The sequence below is a fragment of the Pseudopipra pipra genome, chromosome 7 (genome assembly GCF_036250125.1).
Source record: "Pseudopipra pipra isolate bDixPip1 chromosome 7, bDixPip1.hap1, whole genome shotgun sequence".
In the NCBI taxonomy this organism is placed as follows: domain Eukaryota; kingdom Metazoa; phylum Chordata; class Aves; order Passeriformes; family Pipridae; genus Pseudopipra; species Pseudopipra pipra.
Window position 1 is genome coordinate 15,371,643 of NC_087555.1, and position 24,921 is coordinate 15,396,563.

General features: G+C 40.5%; 2 protein-coding genes across 2 annotated transcripts in view; one reads left to right on the plus strand and one right to left on the minus strand.

Moving 5' to 3' along the window:
* The window catches only part of UBE2E3 (ubiquitin conjugating enzyme E2 E3), a 58,359-nt gene extending 53,999 nt beyond the window's left edge, over nt 1-4,360 (minus strand). The window contains exons 1-3 of the mRNA XM_064660700.1: nt 4,169-4,360; nt 2,655-2,857; nt 457-507 (exon numbers count right to left, since the gene is read on the minus strand). Of these exons, the coding sequence (XP_064516770.1) occupies nt 457-507; nt 2,655-2,848 (245 nt within the window). The 5' untranslated portion in view covers nt 2,849-2,857; nt 4,169-4,360. The remainder of the gene's footprint in view (nt 1-456; nt 508-2,654; nt 2,858-4,168) is intronic.
* LOC135417090 (collagen alpha-1(III) chain-like) lies at nt 4,211-22,848 on the plus strand. Its single transcript, XM_064660699.1, has 4 exons — nt 4,211-5,084; nt 5,963-6,021; nt 13,083-13,230; nt 20,972-22,848. The coding sequence occupies exons 1-2, from the start codon at nt 4,211-4,213 to the stop codon at nt 5,995-5,997; spliced, it is 909 nt and encodes a 302-aa protein (XP_064516769.1). The 3' UTR covers nt 5,998-6,021; nt 13,083-13,230; nt 20,972-22,848.
* The last annotated feature ends 2,073 nt before the right edge of the window (nt 22,849-24,921 follow it).

Consider the following 24,921-nt stretch of genomic DNA (forward strand, 5'->3'; position numbering starts at 1 on the left):
AACCGACACATAAATTTAAAGGCAATACTTCAAGGCAATCTAACTGTTACACAACATACTAAGAGAAAGCAGATAAAATCACATACAGTTCTTTACTTCAGAATGGAATGGTAACTCTATAAACTTGGCACTCAAAAAGCCAGTTCAAACTACACAGAAACACTAAGTTGAAAGCTTCAGCATATTTTGAAGTTCATATAATTGTTTCACGAAGGCAGTGACCAGCTAACAACAAACTGAATACACTTTACTGTGTACATCAGTCGCTAATGACTACACCTTCAACATGCAGACAAAATAGCAAACTTCAGTTTCAAACGTTTCCTATGCTTATTCAATCTGCTGTACACAATTTTTGCCTAACAGTCACCAGTCATAAACACTAAGTTTCCCGTTTTCTAACCTGAGCATATTAATCTCCTACCACCATCCACAATTTAAGAAGCCATTACATACCTGCAGTTAGGAGGAGGATCAAGGGTTATTTCAGCTAGCTCCTTCTGGATTCTGTTGGTGAAATGAGAACAGACACAAAGCATTTGAGATAGTCTATAGAATAAATCAGGGAATTACACTGCCCTCTACCACCATGCAGTTAAATGCAAGATTGGCTTTGCCTTCAGTAATGCTAACATGGCTGCTTCCTCTTTGTTCTCAGAGGCATAACCCAAATCCCACAGCTGAGAAACTTTGCAGCTTTTTTCCTGCTACACGCTGTGTGTAAACAGAACACTTACAATTGAGTTGGGTAGAAATGTCCCACAGGTATTCAGAAAAGTAACTCTTTTCCACATCCGAGCACTTTTTACCAGAGAGATTTTCTTTTCAAGCTAATATGCAAATGAGGCGGGGGGGGAGCCTGCACGGGCAGATTTGACAATGACTTTAAACCAGCGTTACAGACCTGTGACTGAGGCTCGAGTGAACTGCACTGGCAGCAGACACACTCTTTTCACGATATTTTACCTACTACTTCACAGTGTGTTTAAAAAGCAGATTTGCAGATCTGCCAGGCTGTCTCTGTTACTGGAACAATCTCTCTGGATCAACTTTGCTTGTCTCCACACCTTCTGCTGCCTTTCCTCCCTCAACCTTATACAGTAGCTTTATTTACATGACAAAAAGTGATATAATAACTTGAAATAATCTGTGCTTAGCTTTACTCTATTACAACCACTCCCAAGGAGTTAAGATCTGGAAAACGAACATCAAAAACATCTTGTCAATTTAACATTTTAGTCAGGTACCTAAGGGGTGCAATTTCAAAAGACACATGTTAAACTCCTCTCAAAAATATCAAGTAAGACTTATCTTCACAAAAGGACCCATATGAACAATGCTGTGAGTTTCATGCAAATAGCAAGTGTTAAAACATGAGCTAACAGAAACTGCTTCAGATGTCCTTGCACTAGTACCAATAAGTTCAGTAAGCCCACTGAACTATCTCAGGTGTATGGTATTAGACTTGCAACAATTAAGAGATCTAAAGGCAAGACAGGAAAACAGTGTCAAAAGCCTGCATCTCAGGCTTTTCAAATAAAGATAAATAACAACAAATTACAAAGCCTACATAGTAGTTCCAGAACTTTTTTTTCTTTAACCAGTCCTATTTCAAAGGGTTTCTTCAACAAGCTCAAAAGTCATTAAAGCCACTCAGTCATTCTCTGCAACAATTTTGACACATGTCAGAAAGTATTTACTAAATTTAAGTCAAATACAAAGTATTTGTATTACTAGAGTGTTCCTAAAAGTCTGAACTACAGTATTCATGCTGAATAAGCAAAATTTGAAGGTACTACAGCTATTTTACAACTTTTCCTGCTACAGGATACTTATAAATGTTTGTAAAGAAAAGCAGCTCCAGGGAAAGGACTGAAAAGTTGTTTCATCTCCAGAGATCACTGGAATAAAGGGATTTAAAGTTTGCATATTTCATACAGAGTACACATCGTGAGAGCCAGACTGCCAGTAACCTTACATGCCAATAACAGTGCAACTAACAGAACTAAACAAGATCTCTGAAGATTCTCATATTTAAAGGTAGAGGCTACCTGTTCAACCTTGTGGTTTAAATCCACAGATCCTAAGGGAGAAAACTCAGCTAAGTTTCTCCTGAAAAAACTGCAGAATGAACCCATTAGTTCAAGGTGTGTAAGACTCTCCAGCACATCAACATGAAAAGCGAGCCATGAGGCCCACATCAGCCACTGGGGTTTTGCGACTTCTGTAATTAGAGAGCATTGCCTGTCATCAGTCTACAGACTATAATAAAATACACCAGGAGGACTCCTCCCCATACCAGTCAGGCATGGAAATCTAACTCAGAAAAAGACAGCCAAAGCTGATGCTCTGTCTCGCCTTTTTGCAAATATAAAACACATTTAAGTGTCCACCCGCCCAGTAAGCCTGTAAGTTACCAAGTTCTGTAACAACTCTTCAAAAGACATATGACAAGTCTGTGTAATTGTTACCCCAACAAAGCCTGGATTAATGAAAACACTGCTTGGCAGGCTTCTGTACTACCAAAGTTGGTACTTCACTCCCCTTCGCATAACTTCACAAGAAGAACCGCACTGCCCTGAAAAGTGCAATGCAAGTACTGTGACTCCAAATACTGTGCAGAAATACTACAGAATGTTTTACTCTCCCCTTACCTTTTTGCACTTGTAGATAGCTTAGCAGTAGTTTTGCTGGATAGTTTGGTGTTCTTCTTCTGCTGAGTGGCAGAGGGTTTTCGTTCTTCTTGCTCTTCAGGTTCAGGTGCAGGTGGATCCCTCTGATCAGCATCTGAACTACCACTGCTGGTACTTGGACTTTCATCATCTGACCTCTGCCTATCACTGGACATCGTGGGGAACTTTTTTGGGGAAGGAAAAGAAAAGAGGCACAGTTAATACAACAGGCAGGACTCTCTCCTGTCACTCTCCAAGTTCCACTGACCATTGCCTATCACCAGACATCATAGGGAACTTTTTTGGGGAAGAAAAGAGGCAGAGTTCATACAACAGTCAGGACTCTCTTTTTCCATTCCCCAAATTCCAGAGAACAACTTGAATAGGTGTCAACTCAGTTTCAGTGAGAAATTAATCAAAATATACCTCTTTGTCTCATCCCCAACGGCTGCAGTTTGACAGCTACAAAGCAATATTTACACTTCGGAAAATACAGATATTTCCAATTTTTAAACCCACTCGCATTTTTTTCATACTTTAAACAATATGCCAATTGTCGACTTTGTTCTAAGGCATGAGACAGATTTAGCAGGGTACTTAGGCAATGAACATTAATAACTTATGACACATTGTAAATAACAGACCTCACTGAAAATGTTTTTTAAAAAGTCACTAATACCCTGTAAATATTTACACTGGAGCAGAGCATTTTATTGGGTCCAAACACCAGATCCCCCCCTCTCCCCCTCTCTCCGAGAAAATACATTGCCAGTAACACTTCGGTTGATTTCCGATGGAAATGTACACTTGCTCTGTGCATTTAAAGGTCTGGCGCGGGGGGGCTGGGGCGGGGGGAAACGCGGTTTGTTTTTTTGTTGTTGGTGGTGGTTTTTTTAGGAAGGGGACAAACCCCGCGATGCATTTAAAGCCACTGGGGCAGCAGCAGCCCCGGTTATTTACATGGCCAGCAGCGAGAACTGCATTTGGCCACCACAGAGCTGCCGGAGGGGGAAGAAGCATAATTCAAACTGCACCTTCTGCACAGCTCTCCCCTCCGCCGCTCCCCGCGCAGCTCCGCCAGGCAGACCGACATTTTTCCACCGATCGGGAAAGGCGGGGGTTGGGGGGGGGGGGGGAGGAGGGGGCTGCCCCGGCGGCCGGGGGGGCCGAGGAGGAGCGGCGGGAGCTGCGGCAGGGCTGGATCCAGGCGGCCGCCCGGCCGCGCTTTGTGGGGAGCGCCAGCCCGGCTGGGCTCGGCTGGGCTCGGCTCAGCTCGGCGGGCGGCGGCGGCGGCTCGCCCGGCCCCGCTCCGCACCGTGCGTGTGCACCAAGTGAGGCGTGAACTCGGGCCGGCCCCGCGCCCCCGGCCGCCGCCAGGCAGCGAGCGCCGAAAACAAGAACAAAGCTCCTCTACCAGCCCCCCCGCCTCCTCCCCGCCTCCCCCCACCGCGCTCGCCCAGCCGCCGCGGCGGCCGCCTCGCCCGCCGCTCCCTTACCTTCGCCGGCGTCCTGTCCCGCTGCTGGGTCGGAGGGGCGGGATGGCGGGGGGCCGGGCCGGGCCCGCGGCGCCCGAGGAGGGGACGGAGGCGGCCGGGGGGCTCTACGGCGGCGGCGGCGGCTCTGTGGCCGGGCAGTGTGGAACATTGAGAGCCGGAGCAGGGGGGGACGGGGGGAGGCGCGGTGCGGCCCCGCGGCCGGCGGGTGGCGCTGGCGGGCCCCGCTCTGCGGCGCGGGCTCCCGCGGCGGGCCGGGGGGCCGGGGCGGGGGGCGGCGGGAGCGCGCGGCGGAGCGGGGGCGGGGAGGGGGCTCCGGCCGCCCCCGGGATCCCCCCGCCCCCGCCCGGCCCCCCCCGCCCGCCCGCGGCCGCCGGCGGAGCTCCCGGCGGGCGGGGGAGGGGAGAGGAGAGGGGGCGCTCGCTCCCGCCCGGCGGCCAACGGGGTGCGCGCAGGCGCGCTCCCGCCGGGGCCGGGGGCGCGCGTGCTCCGGGCCGGGCAAGGACAAAGCGGCGGCGGGGGGGGAGGTTCGTCCCTCGACGGTCCGAGCTCGGCCCCTCCCGCAGAGCCCCGGTCCCGACGGGCTCCAGCCTCCAGCTCGCCGAGCCCTCCCGCGGGAAGGGCCGCGGGCTTTGCCAGGCCAGTGCCCAGCCACGGCAAAGACCAGGGGCCGTGGGGTCTCCCCAACCCTTGGCCTTGTCAGCCGCCCCGCCTCAAACCTCACACCTCACCTCGTGCTTTGCTCCTGGTGCCAGCACAGGGACACTCAAGAATGGGACAATTGGTGGTTTCTCACCCCGCCACCAAAAAATCCCTGCCTGTGGCACATTGTCACACGTGGGAGCTGAAGAAACACCAGCCACCCTGCTGGGGTGCCTCACTAATACTCTAAACAGGAGTATTCGGCGTCAAAACCAGAGTTAGTTTTTCCATGAGCAGCCACTGTGCCAAATCATAAATGTTTGAAAGAGGAAAGGGGATAATCGATAGTGGTTGTAGTAGGCGTCACAGGAAGGTGGTACAGGATAGAGATGTAGCTCGTTTCTGTCCCATCATGAATGTGTGGTACTGGTGCGCACTGGAACAGCTTCTCATGCCCTGTGCCCGGGCACACCATGTGCCCAGAGCAACCCACTAACTGAGGGAATATAAATATTCCAAACACTGCAACAAAATCTAGTTTTGTAAAAGAGGATCTGTGAAAAGTAGATGAGGTTGTGGATAACTGGAAAGGGTTAACAATTACTGTAAATGTTTGTGCAATTTACATGAAATTTCAAGGCTAACATTGCTGTCCAGTACAAGGGCTTTCACCTTGATGGCTTTTACCTCAAGGGCTTTCATTAGCAACAGCCTAATGACTTAAAACTACTGTGTTTTCTTAGCTTGTACAGGATCAAGGGGTCAGAGAGCATATATTATGCTCTAGAGGGAATAAACAACCGGTGTGTCAGGGAATACCCTTCTCTGGGTAGCTGAAGTTAGCTCAGTTGAAAACTATGCTGAAGATTTGGCAAGAGAATTGAATGATGTGATGTGGAGGAATACTGGAGGTTTGTTTGTTAAAGTAGGCTATAGAGAATTCCCAGATCACCACTACAGGCAATTTGCCCCTGAGGTATGCTGTAGAAAATTCCTAGCATAAACACTATCTGGCATGATGAGCAATCTGGGCATAATTAGTAAAAGGGAAGCATGGCAATATTCTCCCCCCCCCCCCATTCTGTTGATGATGCTCAAGATGAAGCTTGCTGAGCTTTGAAAGTCAGGATTATTTAAAATTTTATTTTATTTCAGGTGAAAATTTGCGGTCATCCAAAAAAAAGTACTAGAAGAGTGTGCACTACAGAATGAAAGTAAGTAGATTGGTCAAGATTTGCACACCACATCAGCTACTACATAACATGTAGTGTGGTTCTGTGGCTTTCAGGGTATAAAGTGAAAATTAAGAAAGCCCATTTAAGAAAGCCTAATAGAAAAGCCAGCCTAGATTTTATTTTTTCCCAGTCTTTTGTACTATATTAAAACAGATTTACTACAGCAACATGGATATACAGATATTTATTGGATTGAATAGTCATTTGACATCAGGTCTAGAGGATGACACTTTGTTCTTACTTTCCTTGGGTATGTTTTTTGTATTGTCATCCACAGAAAGAATGCTGCACTGAGAGGTACAGTACAGTTTGAAGGAGAGGGAGAAATGCCAATTGTAATAGTCATTGTTACAAATCTACTCTCTCTACTTTTTCATATCCCTCATGATCTGACTTCAGTGTAATTTTAACTGATGTACCCATCATGAATGCTTTTCTCTGTCAGTTTATTGGGTGCTCAAGTTTGGAAGTGCTGCTGGCATTGTAAACTGCAGAGTCTTCCTAAGGAAGCCCTGGGCACTCAGAGTGAGGCCTACGTTTTTTTCCCCACTCACTTGCCTTTGCTGTTTGTGTTTTGTTGCTGTTGTGTTCTCTGAGTTTGTTTTTCTTAAGGAGCCCTGTTTGCAAAGGTGGTCAGAAGCTCAATGCCTTTTTGAGTCTGTCTCTATCCCTGCTCTGTCAGAGCACAGTTTCTGGTAGCACACAGAGGTTTAACAGCTGCCTTGGGCTGCACAGACATCTGAAAATATTTTTCTAGGTTTAGGAATTCACAGTTCAGTCTCCTCCATCTGACTTGAAGTTCTTAGATAGCAAACAAGGCAATGCCTGGGAGTAGAACTAGGGTGAAAGGCATTTTCTGCTTCTCAGAAGAAAACTGTGAGAGATAGAAAAGTCATTGCTTGATCTCCTTGCCCCAATCCTTTCAAGGGTGTACAGATGGTAAAATAAGGCCAGCATACATTTTTCATGATTAAGAGCTGCTCAACTGAAAATACTACTTAATGTTTACAGTTGTATACTTCATCTTCTTTATCACAAAATCATTGTCTCCTGCAGTAAATACATCTTCACCTAGGAATGCATTTCTCTGTTTTATGTATGTTCCCATTCCAGGTTGTGTTAAAGCCCCTGTCGGAGCCCTACTGCAGTGCCACAGATAGATGAGCACAGGCTGCAGAATCAGGAAATGAATACAAATTTTTTAATTTTTTTTTTTTTTTTCAAAAAAGTAGATGGGGTAAAATTTAGATTGTGTTTTTATTAGTAATTAGTGTCATAGTAGCAAGTCACAGTAGCAAGTAGTACTCCTGGTAAGGTAGATCTCGTACCAATATCCAGCATGTCTTTTCTCAAGATAATTAAAAGTTTTAACAGAGTGCTAGGAAAGTAGATTAGGCAAAAAGCTTGGGCCAGGAAGAGATGTAGTGACTTACAGAAGTGAGTACAGGAAGCCTGCTACAAAGTCAGTAGCTGCAGCTCACCCTATCATCATGCCTTAAACTTACAATCATCACCATAAATGTGATTATTCTTACATTGTGATGCTGTGGATTCATTTGGGTTTATGAAGGAAAAACAAGTCCCTAAAGAGCAATGTCCCTACTATGTTTCAATTAATTTGTGTCCTTAAGAATTTACAAGAACAGCAGAGAAATTAAGTCAGTGTGGCAGTGGACACCAACCATTAAGAAACCACCTCCGGGTCCCTTTTTCAGCTAGTGTTTAGCCCGTCTGTTGCTTTGTGTTGCCACCTTACAAATCCTGGCACGGGAATATGGTGGAGGAAGGATGGGGAGGGGGCTGGGGGGAAGAGATGAAGGCAAAAGCCAGAACGCTGCTGTGCTTCAGTTGTTCTTTTTTGAAGAACGACTTTTTGGAAGCTGCTATAGCTCAGCAATAGTCTTGAGATTGTGTTAATGCAGCCTATCACAATGCTTGGAACTTGGGATGCTTAGAGGAGTTTTTCAGGATATTTTTACTTTCTCTGAATCCTTATGTGCTTGAATAAAGCCAGGAGGAGAATTTTACCAACTGTTTTTTAGCACAGGAGTTAGCTGTTTAGCCAGGGTTCTTTATAATGTTGAATAACTGCTGTATCTAAATCCATAGAAAAATACTTAACGGGCACTAAAGCACTACAGATATTAATTAGTCTTCATCGCAGTCCTATGAAGTAAACAGTAAGTCCTACTGTTTGGTATACATTGTATTTGACAATTGTATTTTACACACTAAAAGACTAAATGGTCAGTTGGGTACTGGTTTTTAATAAGCAGATTGGTATTAAGCACTTAAAAACATAACAGGTAAATGCATGTTTTTGAAGGACAAAGTCATGTGGAAATGTTTGTATTTCAGTGTTCCCAGGGAGTTCTTGTATTCTATTGTGTAAATTCTTTCCTTGTGTGTGGATTATTGATGCAAGAAAAAAACACAGTGGCCCCTTTGGAGTTCCTCTAGTCGTTCCTACGAATCAAGTGTCTGTGCATGTCAAATGAGTATCAGTGCTTTAAAATAATCCATACTTTATTTTTTATTGAAGGCAGCTCGTATTCACAAGCTTTTAACCTCTGTAATTTTTATTCTACTTAGAAAGCTGTAGGAAAAATGAGAAAAATTAAATAGAGGAAATTCAGGTGGGATTAGTCCATCTACTGGACAATAGTAATTCATATGTCATAAGGATATTTTCCTCAATAAATAAGCATTATTTCACCTGCAAGCAATGTCACAAAGAGAATTTTTTTCCCTTGACATTTTAATTGAAAAATTATCTTTGATGTATAGATATGGGTAGTTTCAGCTTGCTTTTAACACATTTAATTTTTAGTGCAGTATCATGAATGTTTGACTATGGTAGAGTAAAATGTAAATACTGGCAGACTTTTACCAGTACCAAAGTGTGAGACCAATAGGTCTATAAGCAACTTCATAAATTCCAGAAAATGATTTTGTGGTATATATTCAACGGTACAGTGTGTAAATCATAAGTTAGGGAAAAAGAACTTGGCTCTACATATGCAGCCCTGGCAGACCAGCATTTTTGGAAAACTTTCAGTATGAAATCTGCCCCTTTTCTCACACTGGGTGTAGTAAAATAGTATTGTCATTCTTGGTGTGTGTGATAATCTGCTATGAAAGCTGTTGTAATGAATAATGTTGAAGGCCTAGTAAAATTCTCATTTCCCTGTTACAAACAGAGATATTCCACCCTTAAACCATCTCAGACTGAATTATCTGTAAGTATATACACAAACATATATTTTAGTGCTATCTACAGACTGCTTAGATTGGAAACCTTTGGCTCTATAAATGCTTTGGCTTCAAAAGACCAAGGTTTGAGTGAAAGCAGAAAGTTATAGGCTGATAGTAACAGAGCCAATATCCTCATTCATGCCAGCTGAAGGAAGGCAAGATGGTTATAAAGTCAAACTCACTTGACTGAGATGAGGTCAGAAAGAAACATACACATAAGGTAGGCATTATTCATGAGCTGATGGATGTTCTTATAAAAAAGTAATAATTAAAATTTACATGACTAAATTGGCCCATCCTGAGTGTGTTATTAAGAAAAAGGATCCTGGACAGCTCCTTACTGCTTCAGTCTGACTAACCTATTTATTTCCCTGGGGTTAGGTGGGTAAGCAATTTCCTTCCTCACCTTTAGGGCTGGTGACAATTGGCACAAATAGCTTTATCTGGCTTATCAGTGGTTTGACACTTCAGTCCCCATCAGGCTCTTCAAATTCTGACATCCCATGGAAGAAGAAGGAACCCATCAGCATTTAAAGCAAATCTTACAAATTCCGAGAGCAGTCACACCTTTTAGTGATGAGTCACAGCGCTTTACATTTGCCTGCCTGGAAAGCCAGTGACACTTCTGAATGCACCCTAATTATAGGGAAAGGCCCATACATATTTCCCATTATCATGTCTGCACTGGATAAAAGGCCAGCTTGGCTGATGCCTGTTCTACAATAAAGAAGCAATACTTTTTTAGCTATAAAGATCAGTATTACCAAAGATTCCTGTGAATTTGCTTTTTGACTAGGAACATTATTGTCTGCATTTGTCCACTCCCTTCCTGCTTCAGGAGCCCTAACCTCCCACAAAGGGACAGGAAAGACAAGTCAGGGCCCTATCATGATAAATCATCCCTGGAAATGACTGGGCAGGGCTGATCTTCCACAGCCCAGACTCCTGAGTGTCCTGGGCAGTTTCTGCAATAGATGTAGGTGTTGCAACTCGGAGCAGTGTCTATTGTGTCCTGGTCAGTGGGAGTTGTTCCCACAGCAGTTGTAGCAGGAGCAACTGTGTGTCAGGAACTGATCTCCACCCATTCTAGTGGTGAGGGCTGGGATGGGAGGACAGCCCTAGCTGAAGACTCTCCACATATTTGATCTATTACCTCCTGTGCTGGAGCAGTCACATCCAAGAGGAAAGCCTGGGTGGTGATGTCTTAAATAATTGCAGCTGAAGCCATCTGAGATGGGAAGTTAGGCCCTGGAGATACAATGGCAAAACTCAAGGGCGAGAAAAGATTGGATCCTCAGGGCAGGTAGAGGGTTTCTGTTTGTCATTCAGCATGTTGAACTGTTTCTCTGAAGTATTTTGAGTGGTGAAGTGGTGCAGACTTAGCAATGAGCTGCTTTTAGTGTTACAGTCATTTTTATTACCCCCGTCTGTGTGATGTCAAGATGTGACTATCTTCAAGTAGCTATTTTAGTATCGCCAGCCGGAAATCTTTACCCAGGAAAGAAGTTATGATTAGCAGGTGTGAGACCAGTCTGATTTTAGTATTGTCCCATGGTTTCAACAACAGACTCTTCTTTCAGCTTTTGTGTCTTTTTGTGACGAGAATTTCCATTTTATACTTCAAAGCAACATCCTCTTTCTGAGTGAGAACTGAACCAGGCTCTCTCTGGAGTCCCTAATTACTTCTAGGCTGGGTGGGGAGCAGCTGATGGATGAGTGTCCTTCCTGGCCAGCCACGTGTGCTGCCTCTACTGCACTCCCAGCAGAGAATGAGAGATCAAGGATGTTCTCCGTGCCCCTGCAGAGCACAGCTGCACTGCTGAATGAAGTTATTTCTCAAATTTTTTTGTCTTAAATACCTACTGTATCATTTCCCTACCTTTATTCACATGTATGTCAACAGACTGATTGTTGTGTTTTCCAGTGCAGTAATCCCAGCTGCTACTGAAGCTCTCCTTCACAGTGCAGTGTGCCACTGCAGTGCGTGCTTTTCCTTACAATGTTTAATAAATATGTAAATTAACATACTCCATCTCTTCAGGTAGGGTGGCTGTATGACTGCACACTTGTGTATCACTTAATATGCTTTTCATGAGGATGGCACACTGGGGCAGGAGCTTGAGGTGGAAGTTTGAAGTGTGATTAGCACAATGAAAGTGTCAGTTAAAATTTAAATTTAAATTTCCAACCAGAGTTGAGCTGAAATGATGCTCCTGTGTTCTGTGGAAAACTGAGAAAGTCTAGGAAATGCAGGCTTAATTCATGCCAGTTCTGCTTGGATTGGACTAACTATAGTATGACCTATTCATACTTGAATTTCTAAGAGTTATCCTTTACTACCAGTTTACTGTATTCTCAGTAATATTTAATAGGAATATTAACATACTGTGGTCTTAAAAGTACTTTTTGGTTAAATAAAAATAGAGGGGACTGTACTATGACAGAATAAATAAGAACATGGTGCTAACTTCAAAACAGCAGAAAAATATGCCAATGAAGCTGCTTCCACTCATCTAACATCAAAAGATGACTTTACTTTGTACTGTATCCATGATCTTGAAAGCCACGAAAAAATCTCTCAGGGGTATTCTTATTCCTAAGTTACCTTACGTTGTTTTAATTAATTAGCTAAATGGAGATCATTATTCCTGAGGTCTGCTTGTTTTTGTCCCTCTTTCAGCTATTTGTGAGAATGAACTTCTAGCCTTTGCTGTCAGGGTGATCATTATTTTAAATGGTAATGTTCCTGCTAGTAGACTGTATTAATCCTATGAGTGGAAATTTTAAGATAGGGGACATCTTGGTCAATGGAATCAAATTAATCTAATTTAGTGCTGAACTGGGACACAGGTATTTAAATGCCAGCATATAAACAGATGGCCAGGTTGTTTTGAAAAGAGCTAGTAGCTCCCATCAGTGTTTTATATGATGTCTCCTAATACCCAGTATAGATATCTGACGTATTGAAGTGGTATTTTACTGTCTCAGCATCAGATCAAGGATAAAGGAGATGTAGAACCAAAATGGTTCCATTACTCAGAATTATTAGCATATCCATTTAATAATGGACATTTTGCAATGTGCATTTTAAGTCTACAGAAAAAAAGATATTTTTTCTATTTAGTTATCTTTCTCAAACTTAACATTAAAGTAGTATGGTGCTGGTATAACTGGCTGAAACACTTGTTTGATGCCTCCTTCAATGAAAAAATACAATGACATTAAGATTCATTTTATCAAATTTATATCTATTAAACTTTGGTGACATGGATAGAGCTCAAAATGTGTGAAATCCTGAAGCAAACAAAACTCTTTAATTATACATTATTTTTCATTGGTTTCTCATACCAAAGAAACAGTCAAGTCAGTCTTTGCATTCACAAATTTATTTCACAGAATTCTACACAATAGACATGTACAGGGAAAAATAGTTTTAAAAGTGCAAATCAACTTCTTTTCTTTGCATTGTTTCTTAGCAGTTACTATGCTATTGATGAGATTATCCAAAAGCACAGTTCATGCAAGAAATGTCCAGCAGAATAGGAAAAGCTTTTGTGCTGAGGCTCAGTGCTAGCAGACCTAGTTTGTGGTTCTGCCACCAGTAAAACAATAAAAATGAGAAACAAATGGGAGAAAGCACCTGTTGACCACCCGACAGTATTCGGATATTTGGATCTCCATTAGCATTGTCCTTTACTACACATTGAGGAAAAAAAACCCTGCAGAGGTGAGTAAATGCTCCATAGACTAATTAATTGTCTGTTGGTTTTGTATTTTATTAACAGAAAACTCATGCTGCTGAGTGCAAGATACAGAGCTGTTGAGTTTCCATCTCAGAGCTGATCTACAGCTCCACCGTGACCTTCATTAACAAAAGCAGATCAGATGGTGCCAGTCAGTGCACTGGGCTGTTCAAAACAGCAAGGAGAGGAGGTAAGCTTTGCTGTTCAGCCACAAGTGCTAAAATGAAAGTAGTATCATTTAAATATATCTACCTTCAGGCTCAGATCTCACCACAAGAAAGGATTCCCAAGATCGGTGCTTGTAGGTTTTACATGCCGGTGAAGCTCATTTCCTAAGGCACTTTGGTATTCACACAGACTGTACTCAGACATTCCCAAATTGTCTATCCAGTCAGTCACATGATTGTCATTCAGGTAACCACTTTGGCACATCACTAACTCAATTACAAATACAGGATGTACTGTAAGGAGACCTGATCATATTTACCAGAATAGGTCAAAGTTCTTTGGTGGGCAGTAATGGTGCAGCTGTCACAGGACTTAATGTCCTTCAAAGAAGTTGACAGGCTTCTGGGAAAAGGCACTCCCTAGAAATGTACAATATGCCTCCTTGTGATTTGGGATGCCTGTCCACCTTTGCTGCAGCATGCTTCAGTACCTGACAAAGGAGCAGCAAGATTGTCAAGATCATCTCTGAAGAAGCAAATTTATATTTTTTTCAGAACTGTGCTCAGGTGAGACCAATTTTCACATGCAACAGAACTTCCAATTAACAAATAAATAGCCTTTTCCCACGAAGCATTAGAAAGGAGAGATTTCTATTCTGTCTTCAGGTGTACTTGTTCACTAATAGTTACCGTGCTGCCTGGAATCTAAGAGGTTTGCTTCCTCTGTAGGCTGGCCCTCCACAGAATTTGGGTCAGTTTCAGAATATCATTATTCAATTTAAAAGCTTTGTTTTCTAGTCACTACCTAGAACAGCTTATTTTCAGACAATGTTCTCTTCTGCCATCTACTTTACACTATGAACAGTGTTTCTACTAACTTCAAGGGTAAGTCTCATGACAGTAGAAGACTTTTGAATCCCTTGCTGAAATAGATAAGAATAATCACAACGTTCACAGCCTTCAGGGTAAAGTGTAACATGTTATTTTAGCCCTGCAATCCCTACAGCTTAAAGCATCAATGAAGAAAAGAGAAAAGCAGAAAAGGTCGGAATAGAGAGTGAGAAGAAGAAATGTTAAATAAACCCTATTTGAGGAAAGGAAAAAGTAAATTTAGACTTTTGGCCTGTCGTAATATTGGTTATTAATTTGTGAGAGAAGATCATACACTGTGGGAAAGGGCAGCAGAGATTGACAGGTGAGATTGATAACATTGCTACACTCTGACCCCAGCAGTCACAGAACCATTCTGTTTCTGAGTTCCCTCATCTATAAAAGGAGAATTGTTCCTATTTACATTTCAGGGTCCTTGAGTATTAATCAGTGCATATTGTTAAAGCTTATTGAGACCACCAGTTGGAAATACAGAATAACCTGTGTCTTCTGGGTTGTCTTTTCCATCTCTATATATTCCAACCGAATTTAAAAAACAGGTACTGTCAGTTCAGAGTTTCTTGGAAAATAATCAGCTTTAAAAATTAAAAGAAGGAAGGCTTGTTGTGAAACACATATAATTTTAAAGCAGAGGAGCACTGCTAATGCACACTCCTATCTGCTGTGGTGCTTGTCCCTTCCTCCCCATTTCTGTTAAGCACAGTCAAGCCTCAGGAACTGGTCAGGCTCCTTGTGAGACTGTTCTCTGGAAATAAAATTGACATTTTCTTTTGAAGGAAAGAGTTCATTTCTTTACAAGAGCTGAAAATAGTATGCCAATCTTGCCTCTTCCCCCCATGCCATGCACTTTTCTTACCACTAAAAGAGGACTGTTCAGCAGTTGCTGTGATAGGGAAGCTCAAACTGTGGCATTTCTTCTGGAAAAGGTGCAACAGAGAAATAGGGAGGTCTCATCTCTGTAGGAGTAAGTGATGCAAATAGAACTGTAGCCTGTGTGCTCCTCTCTTGATGTCTGCCTTTCCACAGTTATGCAGGATGTGATTTGCACCAGTGACATGGTTGTGAAAAGCACAGTGGGCATGGGCAGTTATGGAGGGCATTGCCTTTTACATCATGTTCAGCACTACTCTTCACAAGCAAGGGGAGTACAAGAGCTGATGAGATGGTCTGGCCCTCATTAAGCCAATGTCTGGAAAGGATTAAAATCCTTCAGTTGCCTTTTTGTATTTTAAATTAACATTAAACTCACAATAAATTACGAAATAAAACCAAATATCTTTTCATCCTCAGATCAGGTTAATTGTAATCTTTACAATTATTCCCATTTTTTTAACATTTCCAAACCAGTTATAGTGTCAGTGGTGACATATATTCACTGACTATTAGTTACTCTTTAGCTGTCACAGAGCTCCATAACTTCTCTCATCATGACTTCTTTCCCAAGGCAATCCAGGAGCATGAGCCTTCTTTTATTGAAGTTTATTTTCCAACATCATTCAAATATCTGTGCTGAACAGCTTCTCATTCTTGCAATTGCAACATGCAATATTCTTTTTTTCCCCTCTCTGCTCCATCTTGGAGAATATCAATGACATCCAGAGCCTCTGATCACTGTCATCTCTTATGTCACCAGAAATATATAGATTTTTTCCTTTTGTAGGTTCCATTGCTTGCCTCACTCCTCTGTGCTCCCACAATTGATATTCTTCACAGGAGAGTTCTTTGAACTGTTTGTTACAGCCCCCAACAAGTTTCCAGTGGATCGTAGGAGCTGTGAATTTTTAGACTCTTTAAGGAGCAATGAACTACTTTGACTTCCTGGCAGTCTACATCTGCAGCTGTTATATAAAGCTAGTTTTCACTTCCTTGCTTGCACTTGGAAGTGCTGAGCAGATGCTGTTTCCTCAGACAAGTGGAAGGACTGAGTGGATAACATCTCCTCTGAGATACCCTCCTCTTTTTCCTCTTATAATTTGCATGAATTTGTTCTTGCAAATAATATGAGATGATACCCTCCAGAGGGACTAGTTGTTAAGCAGTGCCAATCTTTACTCCCCAAAAAGCCAGTTTTTAATCTCCATATTCTCATCCATTCTCCTCTTCTCCTCTATTTATTCCTCTTTGTCTTCTCTGAATTTTTCTCATCTTTCTTTCTCTTTGCATTTGTCTGCTTTCATCCTCTTAAGTTCTTGTTAGTCGGGTTGGCCACCCATCTCACTACTTCACTTCACCTTTCATTCCAGATCTGCTCTTCCCATTTGAATGCCTGCTTGTCCAGCCTTGTCACTTCTCACCATAATAAACCAACTGCTCCTTGTTAGTGCTTCCTTCATCTGGTTTTAGGCCTGTTTTTTTGAGGAAACAAAATGTCTCTAATTATACTGTATAAATGCATTTTAAGCCTTTGTCAAAACTTGGAAGAGGAGTAGAGGGATTTAAAGTGTCTTTAAGTTTTATCAAAGAAGATGGCCACACAGAAGAAAAAGAGTTTATTTCATAGTCCTCTGAAAAGAAAGAATGCAGTTTGATCTCATTTTTACTAGACAGTAGAAAATCCATGCAGAGGACTGTGGGACTCTCATTGTATTAGGTATTAGTGTTAGAGATTATATTGTTAGTGTGGGTTTATCTCCTCTGCGAACTCTCCAGATGCAAAGTCTGATTTTTGGTTTCCCCACAGGTGCAGCCTTGAAATTATTTTTCTCCTGTGTGTATTCTTTGCTGTCCAATAACAAATAAACTCATAGTATATTGCTAATATTATGGAGTAGCAAAACCTATCAGTCATAATGTGCAACTCCGAAAGAAAGAAGACTTCATAAACTCTTATATTCACAGAATTACTACTTTCTGGCACTTGTTTCTTAATCTGTTGTATTGTTTAGATTGTAAATATTTAGGATAAGGGATCATCTCTGGTTTTTTTTTCACTATATTGTATTGAAGTAATAAGCAATGGTTATAGTTAGAAAAATGGTTCCTATAGTTTTTAAACATTTCTATATGTTACGTATGTTTTAGGAAGATTAAAGAAAACACTTGCTTTCAGTGGCACTGCCTTTTGACAGTATTAAGTTGAAGATTCCTTAACATATGCTTGGAATATTTCAGTCTTAACTTAGTAGTATGAAATTCTTAACACAGGCATTTCTCGGGAATATAGAAATTACAAGTGTGAAACATGTTGTAAGAAATAATGAGCAAAGGTAAGTAATATCCCAGTTGAAATCAAAGCAGAAAATACCTAAATCATTTGAAAAGACATGAATTACAGTAAAGTAGCTGTTGCACAGTGCAGTGTATAATGATGAGAAATGACTGTGATCTATAGTAGAATGGACTCATCTTGCACTGAGTGAGCCCAGGTCCTACAAAAATAGCAGGGAATCACTCCTGGCTAGAAATATGTACTCGGACAACACCAGAAAAAATGTAAAAAAAAAAAAAAAAAATCTGTTTTTTGTAAAGATAATTTTTCGCAATTATTCCTGGAGGAGTCGTGATGCACCTGTGTAATTCACCCTATTTTGTCTGATTTGTATAGGAGTAGTGAATACATGTGAGATATTTTCACACATACACACACACACAGAATAAGCCATAACCAAGGATATGAAAAAAATGGTGGATTTAGTGACAGTTAAAAATTATCTGAGTAAAAATGGAAACATTTTTTGCATCCTGTGCAGTCTGCTGTACACTCTGTGTCCTGTGTGTAATTACTCGTTTACACCTGTGTGGAATGTCATAGTTCTTATTTGGTAACATTTTGCACTGGGTTAAGTTATACTGTAGCTGCAGGAGTTTGATAAACAAATTACTTCTCTTATTTACCTAATATCTTTTTCCACAGCTAGAATATGTTAAACAAGTTTCAGACATGACCTGGTTCCAAATATGAATAGGTTTTCAGTAGCAACATCATATATCTTAGTTGAAGGTGTAAAGAAAAAGGAAAACCAAAAATGTTTTAACTCGAGTGCACTGTTTTCATACCTCAGCATACTTGTGTTCCCCAGGTGTCATATAAGTGATAAATTAACACTTTTGACAGCAAATATGTATCTATATAACCTTCTTCACAATGAGTGACTAGTTATCAAATTTAATTGCTAACTATTCTCTGACTTTGCAAAAATTCTTGAACACCATAGAATTTCATGGATAGGTTTGCAGGGAAAAAGGCCTAACTACATCCTAAGAGGGGGGAAACTGTGTGTTCTTAGGCCGTGTTAACTAATTGGTTCATATAAATGTTTTCAAATATAACCAGTTTGTTTTTACAAACCTGCCCCCTTGTCAGCCCACATCTTTAGTCATTAGTTTGCTTTTCTTTTCAGGATTCCTCTTCTATGTAAAGAGCTGTGTGAAATGTTCCATGTGGAAAATTAACCCACAGCATATTGCTGTTTAACGGAGCTCCTGCTAGACAGCAGTGAGAGCTGAAACCCTAGGGCTTTTCATTTTAGCCAGGACACAAAAGTAATGATGATACAGTCACCAGTTGATGATCCAAGGGCTGAAGCACCTTTTCTATGAAGACAAGCTGAGAGAGTTGGGGTTGTTCAGCCTGGGGAAGAGAAGGCTTCAGAAAGACCTTAGAGCACCTTCAAGTGCCTAAAAGGCATATAAGTGAGCTGGAGAGGGACTTTTTACAAGGGCATGGAATGATAGGGCAAGAGGTAATGGCTTCAAAGTGAAAGAGGGTGGATATAGATAAGATATAAGGAAGAAATTTTTCACTATGAGAGTGGTGAGGCACTGGAACAGGTTGCCCAGAGAAGGTGTGGATGCCTCATCCCTGGAAGTGTCCGAGGCCAGATTGGGTGATGCTCTGAGCAACCTGGTCTAGTGGATCCCCCAAGGCAGGTTGGACCTAGATAATCTTTAAGGTCACTTCCAACCCAAAAGATTCTATGATTCTATGAATTCAGCACCTCCATGAGCAGCACAGAAGAACCATTAAGAATCCCAAAGTGGCTGTTACTATCTGTCATCTTCCCATGCTGTTGCTTGTACTTAGACCAGATATTGTTATCATGGAGTTATCATTGTTATCAGGCTCATTTGAAACTGGTATAAAACCTGAAAGATTTAATTTAGACACAGTTTACACAGTTTAATTGTTTGATTTCCATGCAGTTGCAATTACACTGCAGCAGGTCTGGATCTGGATACACATTCCCTGCCAGGAGCTGTTATACTGCCAAGGTGTTCTCTGCATCAGAGTTTTCTCCTCTGCCTTTGTCAGCTTTTGGTGTCACTAAATTACCAAACTGTCTCAATGCAGAATTGTAGCTCTAATTCTGGTATGTACTAGTTTCTTTATTTTTCTTAACTATATTCACAGTGGTGCATGCCATTGTCATTCCTTTGGACTGCTGAGACAATGACTGAATTTAGCCCTTCAACAACAGCAACTTCAGTACCCTTATTAAAAATGAGATTGTGATCACTACATTCTACATTCATACATTGATGTCTTTGATCACATCCTGTCTATCCCAGCCAAACCTATGCTACTCTTTTCTCTGAGGACTGATTTGCAAATTGAACTTGCAATTTCTGATGTAAAAGCTTGATTTGGTTCGAGTCCTCTTCTGTCCCGTAAGTTTGAAATCTTTTCTGGTCCACAGATGAGCAGTACTTACCTGTATATTCTCATCTGCATTTCTTCTCCATTATTTGCAATGTTTAATTAGTATCAAGAGGTATAAATTATAGCAAGTACAAGCTGTATGAAAAGCATTTAAGAAATTAAATGTGGTCATCTTTTCTTGAAGAAAAAAGTCAGATGTTCTGATAAATTACTCACTTAGCAGTAAGAAACATAACATATCAGTTGGTGTCTTTTCCATATGTATTTCTTCTCTGATTATGCCAGACACAGCTGTGTTTAGTAACCCTTGACCTTAGGAAATGTAAAATTAATTTACCTAAAATAGGAAATCAACATTTTCTGTCAACAAGTACAATGAAGGCAGTGTCTTTTCTAGGTGTGTTCTACAAGAATCAAGGAACTTATGCCCTGTAAATTTTTCAGACGTTTGAAAACATTCTGGTCTTTATTGTTGATTAGTATGTATCTGCTACTTATAATGGCCTATTTCTGTAGGCTGTTCAGCACGTATGGAAAAAAGCATAAATAAAACTTGCAATTTTTCCTTCAACATATGATTTATAAGCAAACAGAAAACATTCCATGAAAAAAAACCCTTCATGAGATTGGATATTTGTATTGTACTGTATAAAATATTGTATATTGTATCCTGGGTAAAACCAGAAAAAAATAGTATTAGCAAGTTAGATTTCATTAAAATCTAGATTATTCCCCTCAGATAAATGTTTATTTCAACTAAATGATCTCTAGAGAAAATATAAACCACCTGTCCTATAAGAATAGCACATGGAGGAGTGATGATGTAGCTTCACAAGTCACCACATCATCATTCACATATCATCTCCTGCTGAACATAATACTTTATCTTCAAGAGGTAAATTCAGCATAATTTCAGGAAGAGAGATTTATGTTTGACATCAGGAAAGCTTCCTGGACCTAAGATTACCTCACCTTCCTAAGTGCAGTGCAAAAATAAGGCAGATCTTGTGCGATTGTGAAATTATCGAGGATTTCTGAGAAGGTGCTGGAGGAAAATATCTGTCAGAAATAGCTTAATCCTGTTCTGGAGTAGGGAGGTATACTCCTGTGATTCTGGTCATGATTGTCTCCTCGTGATCAGAACAGCATGATTCAGCATTGGCTCAAGAATTGAAAAAATTAAAGCATTTGACTTCTGTGAGAAAATTTGATTTTTCTCTTTTAACCAGAAATGAAAACATGTCAGCTGTGAGAATGTCCAATTTGTTTTACAGTCTTCAGGCAACACTTGCAGAAAAGAAAAATGATGGGCTTCCTAGAGTGCTCCGCCTTGCCTATGGATCCTTTCACAGAGGAATAGAAGAAGTGCCCACACAGGTCTAGCTTTCTCCAAGAGCAGTCTAGGTGTTGAATGGCTGGCAGACGAAGTAGATCTGCTTCACCTGGTAGCCAAGAATTGCCACAGAACTGATCTGTTGACTCTGCAAGTAGGTCTGTAGGTGAGAACTGTTGTTACTTTTCAGTGGAAACAACCTGTTGAAGAGAAAACTTCCCAATGACAGGCTTCTGGGCTTTCTTCTCATCTCTGCTGCATTTCTGCCAGAGTAAATTGGACCCTGTGTCAGCATAGAGGTTTGTACACAAAAGTGGAGAATTTTTTTCCCAAAATAACCTCGACTTGTGCTTACGTAGTGTTTTGTATTGCTGTGTATGCTGCTTACTTTAGTCATTTAATGGTGTATTGTTTAGTATGTTAATCTCTCTGCTCCGGACGGCATTACAGGTATTAAGGATATCACAGTCTTTCATTTACTGACTTATTTTTTTATATAAACTTACAGCCTTACTCATCATATCAACATTTCACTTCCTTTTCATTGAATACTGCCTCATCTTCTGAACATACCTCTTAATGCAGGGTGTAATATTTATACACAAAGATTCGTCAAGCATAATGTTCCTCTCCAGAAAACTTTTCTTAAGTGTTTGCTATTAACAACAGACTTGAAATATTTAAGCTAAACCAGTGAGCATTTTAAAGCATTTTCAGAAGCTTTAAAAGTTAGAAGCACCTGGGTAGAAAGGCTTAGAAAATGTCTTTTCAACCATCACTCTTGGGTTGCTATAGCAATGTTTTAATAGTGTCTTATTAATAGAAAACTACCTAAATATGCCTTAAAAAAATCTGTGCAAATTTGTGCAATATTTTTTAATGTCAGTGCTGGTAACAAGCTAAAGAATCTGAAGACATTAGCCTCTTTGTTTTAGGCTGCTTTAAGCCAGGATGGAGCATGCTGATTTTATCTCATTTGCTTTATCTCAGCCAAATGCTTATCTAAGCTTTGTAGATAACAGAAAACCCTGGTTCTGTGGTCAGTTTCTATTTGTATGCACCAACTACATATACATACCCAGCTCCTTTTCTGTGCACAGTTTCCTAAACAGTTGCTTTTGTTGCTTTAAATGGTGCCTGGCTATGTCCTCCCCCTGTTAGAATGTCAACTGCAAAATGATCTTCTATGGAGTGTGCTCTTTTTCAGTTCCTTTGATTCTTACCCTGGCGGTGCTAGTGGGTATATAACCCCTGGAGTTGAATTGAAACAAACCATAGAGCACAACAGTATTCCTCTAACTTTGGGTGAACGATCTGTTGAGGAGGTGGGGAGTGTAATAGCATTTCCTGTTCCTGTTACTGAATATTATGATGGATAACAGCAGGTAAGATGTCACACTGCATGAGAAGTTAATACATTTTTCACGCTCTTCACAAAAACCTTGTGATTGTCTTACCATTGCTCTGAGGTCATGTTGTTCAGGAAGGAAATAAGGCCACCGTGGCCAGAAAAAGTTTGTCCTGAGCCCTTAGAAAGAGTTAACTCCATCATCCATAAGGCTTTTATTCATAGGAACTATTGCAATCTTGATTTTTACTGATGTGGACATTAGAATATAATTTTTTGTGAGCCAGGCTACTTTTTCAAGATTTTCATTGCTTCCACTGTTTCATAGTCAGCGTTTCACCTGTAAAAGAGCAAAGCAAACACAAAAAAATAGGAAAAATTACAAAGAACTGTTATGTCATGACTCACTGATTTACCCAAATTCATAAAGCTCTTTGATAGAGGGAAATAATTTTTCTCTTTCTATACTGAAAATAAGACATCAGATTATAGTGTTGATTATAGAATCATTGAGTCTACTTATTATTTTGAAAGTTAATAAGTACTGAATAAGATAAATGTCTTTAATTTTGTCTTGCAAGATTTTACACATTAGCCAGAAGATATTTAAATCTCTTCTGTAGAATAGAACACCTTTTCAGGAATGTCCTTCTGACTCATCAGACTTCTTGAACGTTGCCGTATTTTTAATTTTGTAGTAGAATCACTCCGCTACTTTTCTCAAGCCTTTTTTGACAAATTGTCATTTAGCTTTATTTTTTCCCCTTCTGGCCAGAACATTTTCACATGGTTTCTGAAGGTGGTGATCACACATTACAAAAAAAGCAGTGCTGTTATATAGAATAATTGTTTTCATTTTCATGGCTTTCAAGTTAAAATTCCAGTTAATCATTATAGCTAGTGGTTAAGGTTGACTGATGATTAAGAACATCAAGTGATGTATCTTTGTGATGAAGGAAGGGTTTCTGGTGATTTTTGACACTTATTCTTTAGACTTTCCTCAAAAACTTTCTACAAATTAAACATTCCTGGATTATTGGTAGATTCTGGTTCATATAAAGTTTCTCATTTTCAGGGAATTGCTTTTTTCACTGATCAGTTGTTTTTCTGCAACCTCTTTCTGTAGTCTCCAGTTTCTCTCTAGTAGGCTGTTTTTCTTCATAAAAGATTCTGGTTATATTTTCATTTACATGAAGTATATCATTTAGGCTATGGAGCCTAAATTATTTTAGCTTGCAGTGAAGTTAATTTTTTCTTAAGTTGCCTAAGTTTTTCAGTTGTGATCTGCTGCTTTGTGTATTTTCTTTATTTCATGAAGCTTTTTTATTGTGCTTCTTTAGCCACGGCATTAAGTAATATTTCAGGGGTTTTTTAAATCCAAAGGCTACTCGTTATATTCAACACTATTTTTCCTTGCTTTTGGGAAATTGTAATACTTCTACATGATTTTTCTGAGAAATTTGTAGGATTATAGCTTAAAAACAGTCCTTAATTGTTGACTTAGGGAATGACCACTGCAGTTTATTTACATCCACTTTTTTGTCTAGTGTTTATATATGCAGTTTCTGAATATTTACTAAAATTTCAGAAGATACAAGTATTTATCTGGACATACATATCGAAAGCATATTTTTCTTTGTTATTTCATCTCTATTTTATTTGGACATTCTAAGTCATCCTTCAAGAAGGGAAATTTTGGCCTGTGAGCTAAATGGTCAATAACATGCTATGAATAGTCAGAATGAGTGATTTGCAAACACTGCAGAAGATTGTGGCATGCTTTTATAGAAGCAATTTGTTGCATGCCTACAAATATAAAAAATATGTTCACAAATGACTCCTGAACACTAAACTTATAATAAATGTGTACAATGTGTAATTTGACCTGATATACATGAAATCAAATTTCAGTTGATGTTGCTTAGCCTGTTTGTTAGGTTTAACTTTACAGCTTCCTGTAATGACAGCAAAAAGGATTTTAGTTTAAAGCTTAACCTTCAGAAATTGTTTCCATTTTAACTGGATGACTGTTCTATCCATTTACATGCTACCTGTATTTCACTTACAGTGTATGTAATTCCTACCCTTTAATGTAATTGACTCATTCCGCGTTATTCCAGAATCCTCTACATTTTCATTTTCAGTCATCACACATCTATGTCCTCCAGCTGATTACGTGCAAGGACCATGCCAAGGACATTGGAATAGTGTGAAGCCTGTATAGGAGGGCTCTATATTTGTTTGCTGTTGGTGTCACAACTGGAGTTACTATCTACTGTGGCACAAAAGTGTTCTGATGCCACATAGCCACCTGGCCTCACACAGGACCACATGTGTGAGGTCCTCACACAGGACTTCACATGTGTGCTTGGACCATGCCAAGGACAGTGGAATAGTGTAAAGCCTGTATAGGAGGGCTCTATATTTGTTTGCTGTTGGTGTCACAACTGGATTTACTATCTACTGTGGCACAAAAGTGTTCTGATGCAACATAGCCACCTGGCCTCACACAGGACCCTCTCTCAAGGGAGGGTAATTTTCTG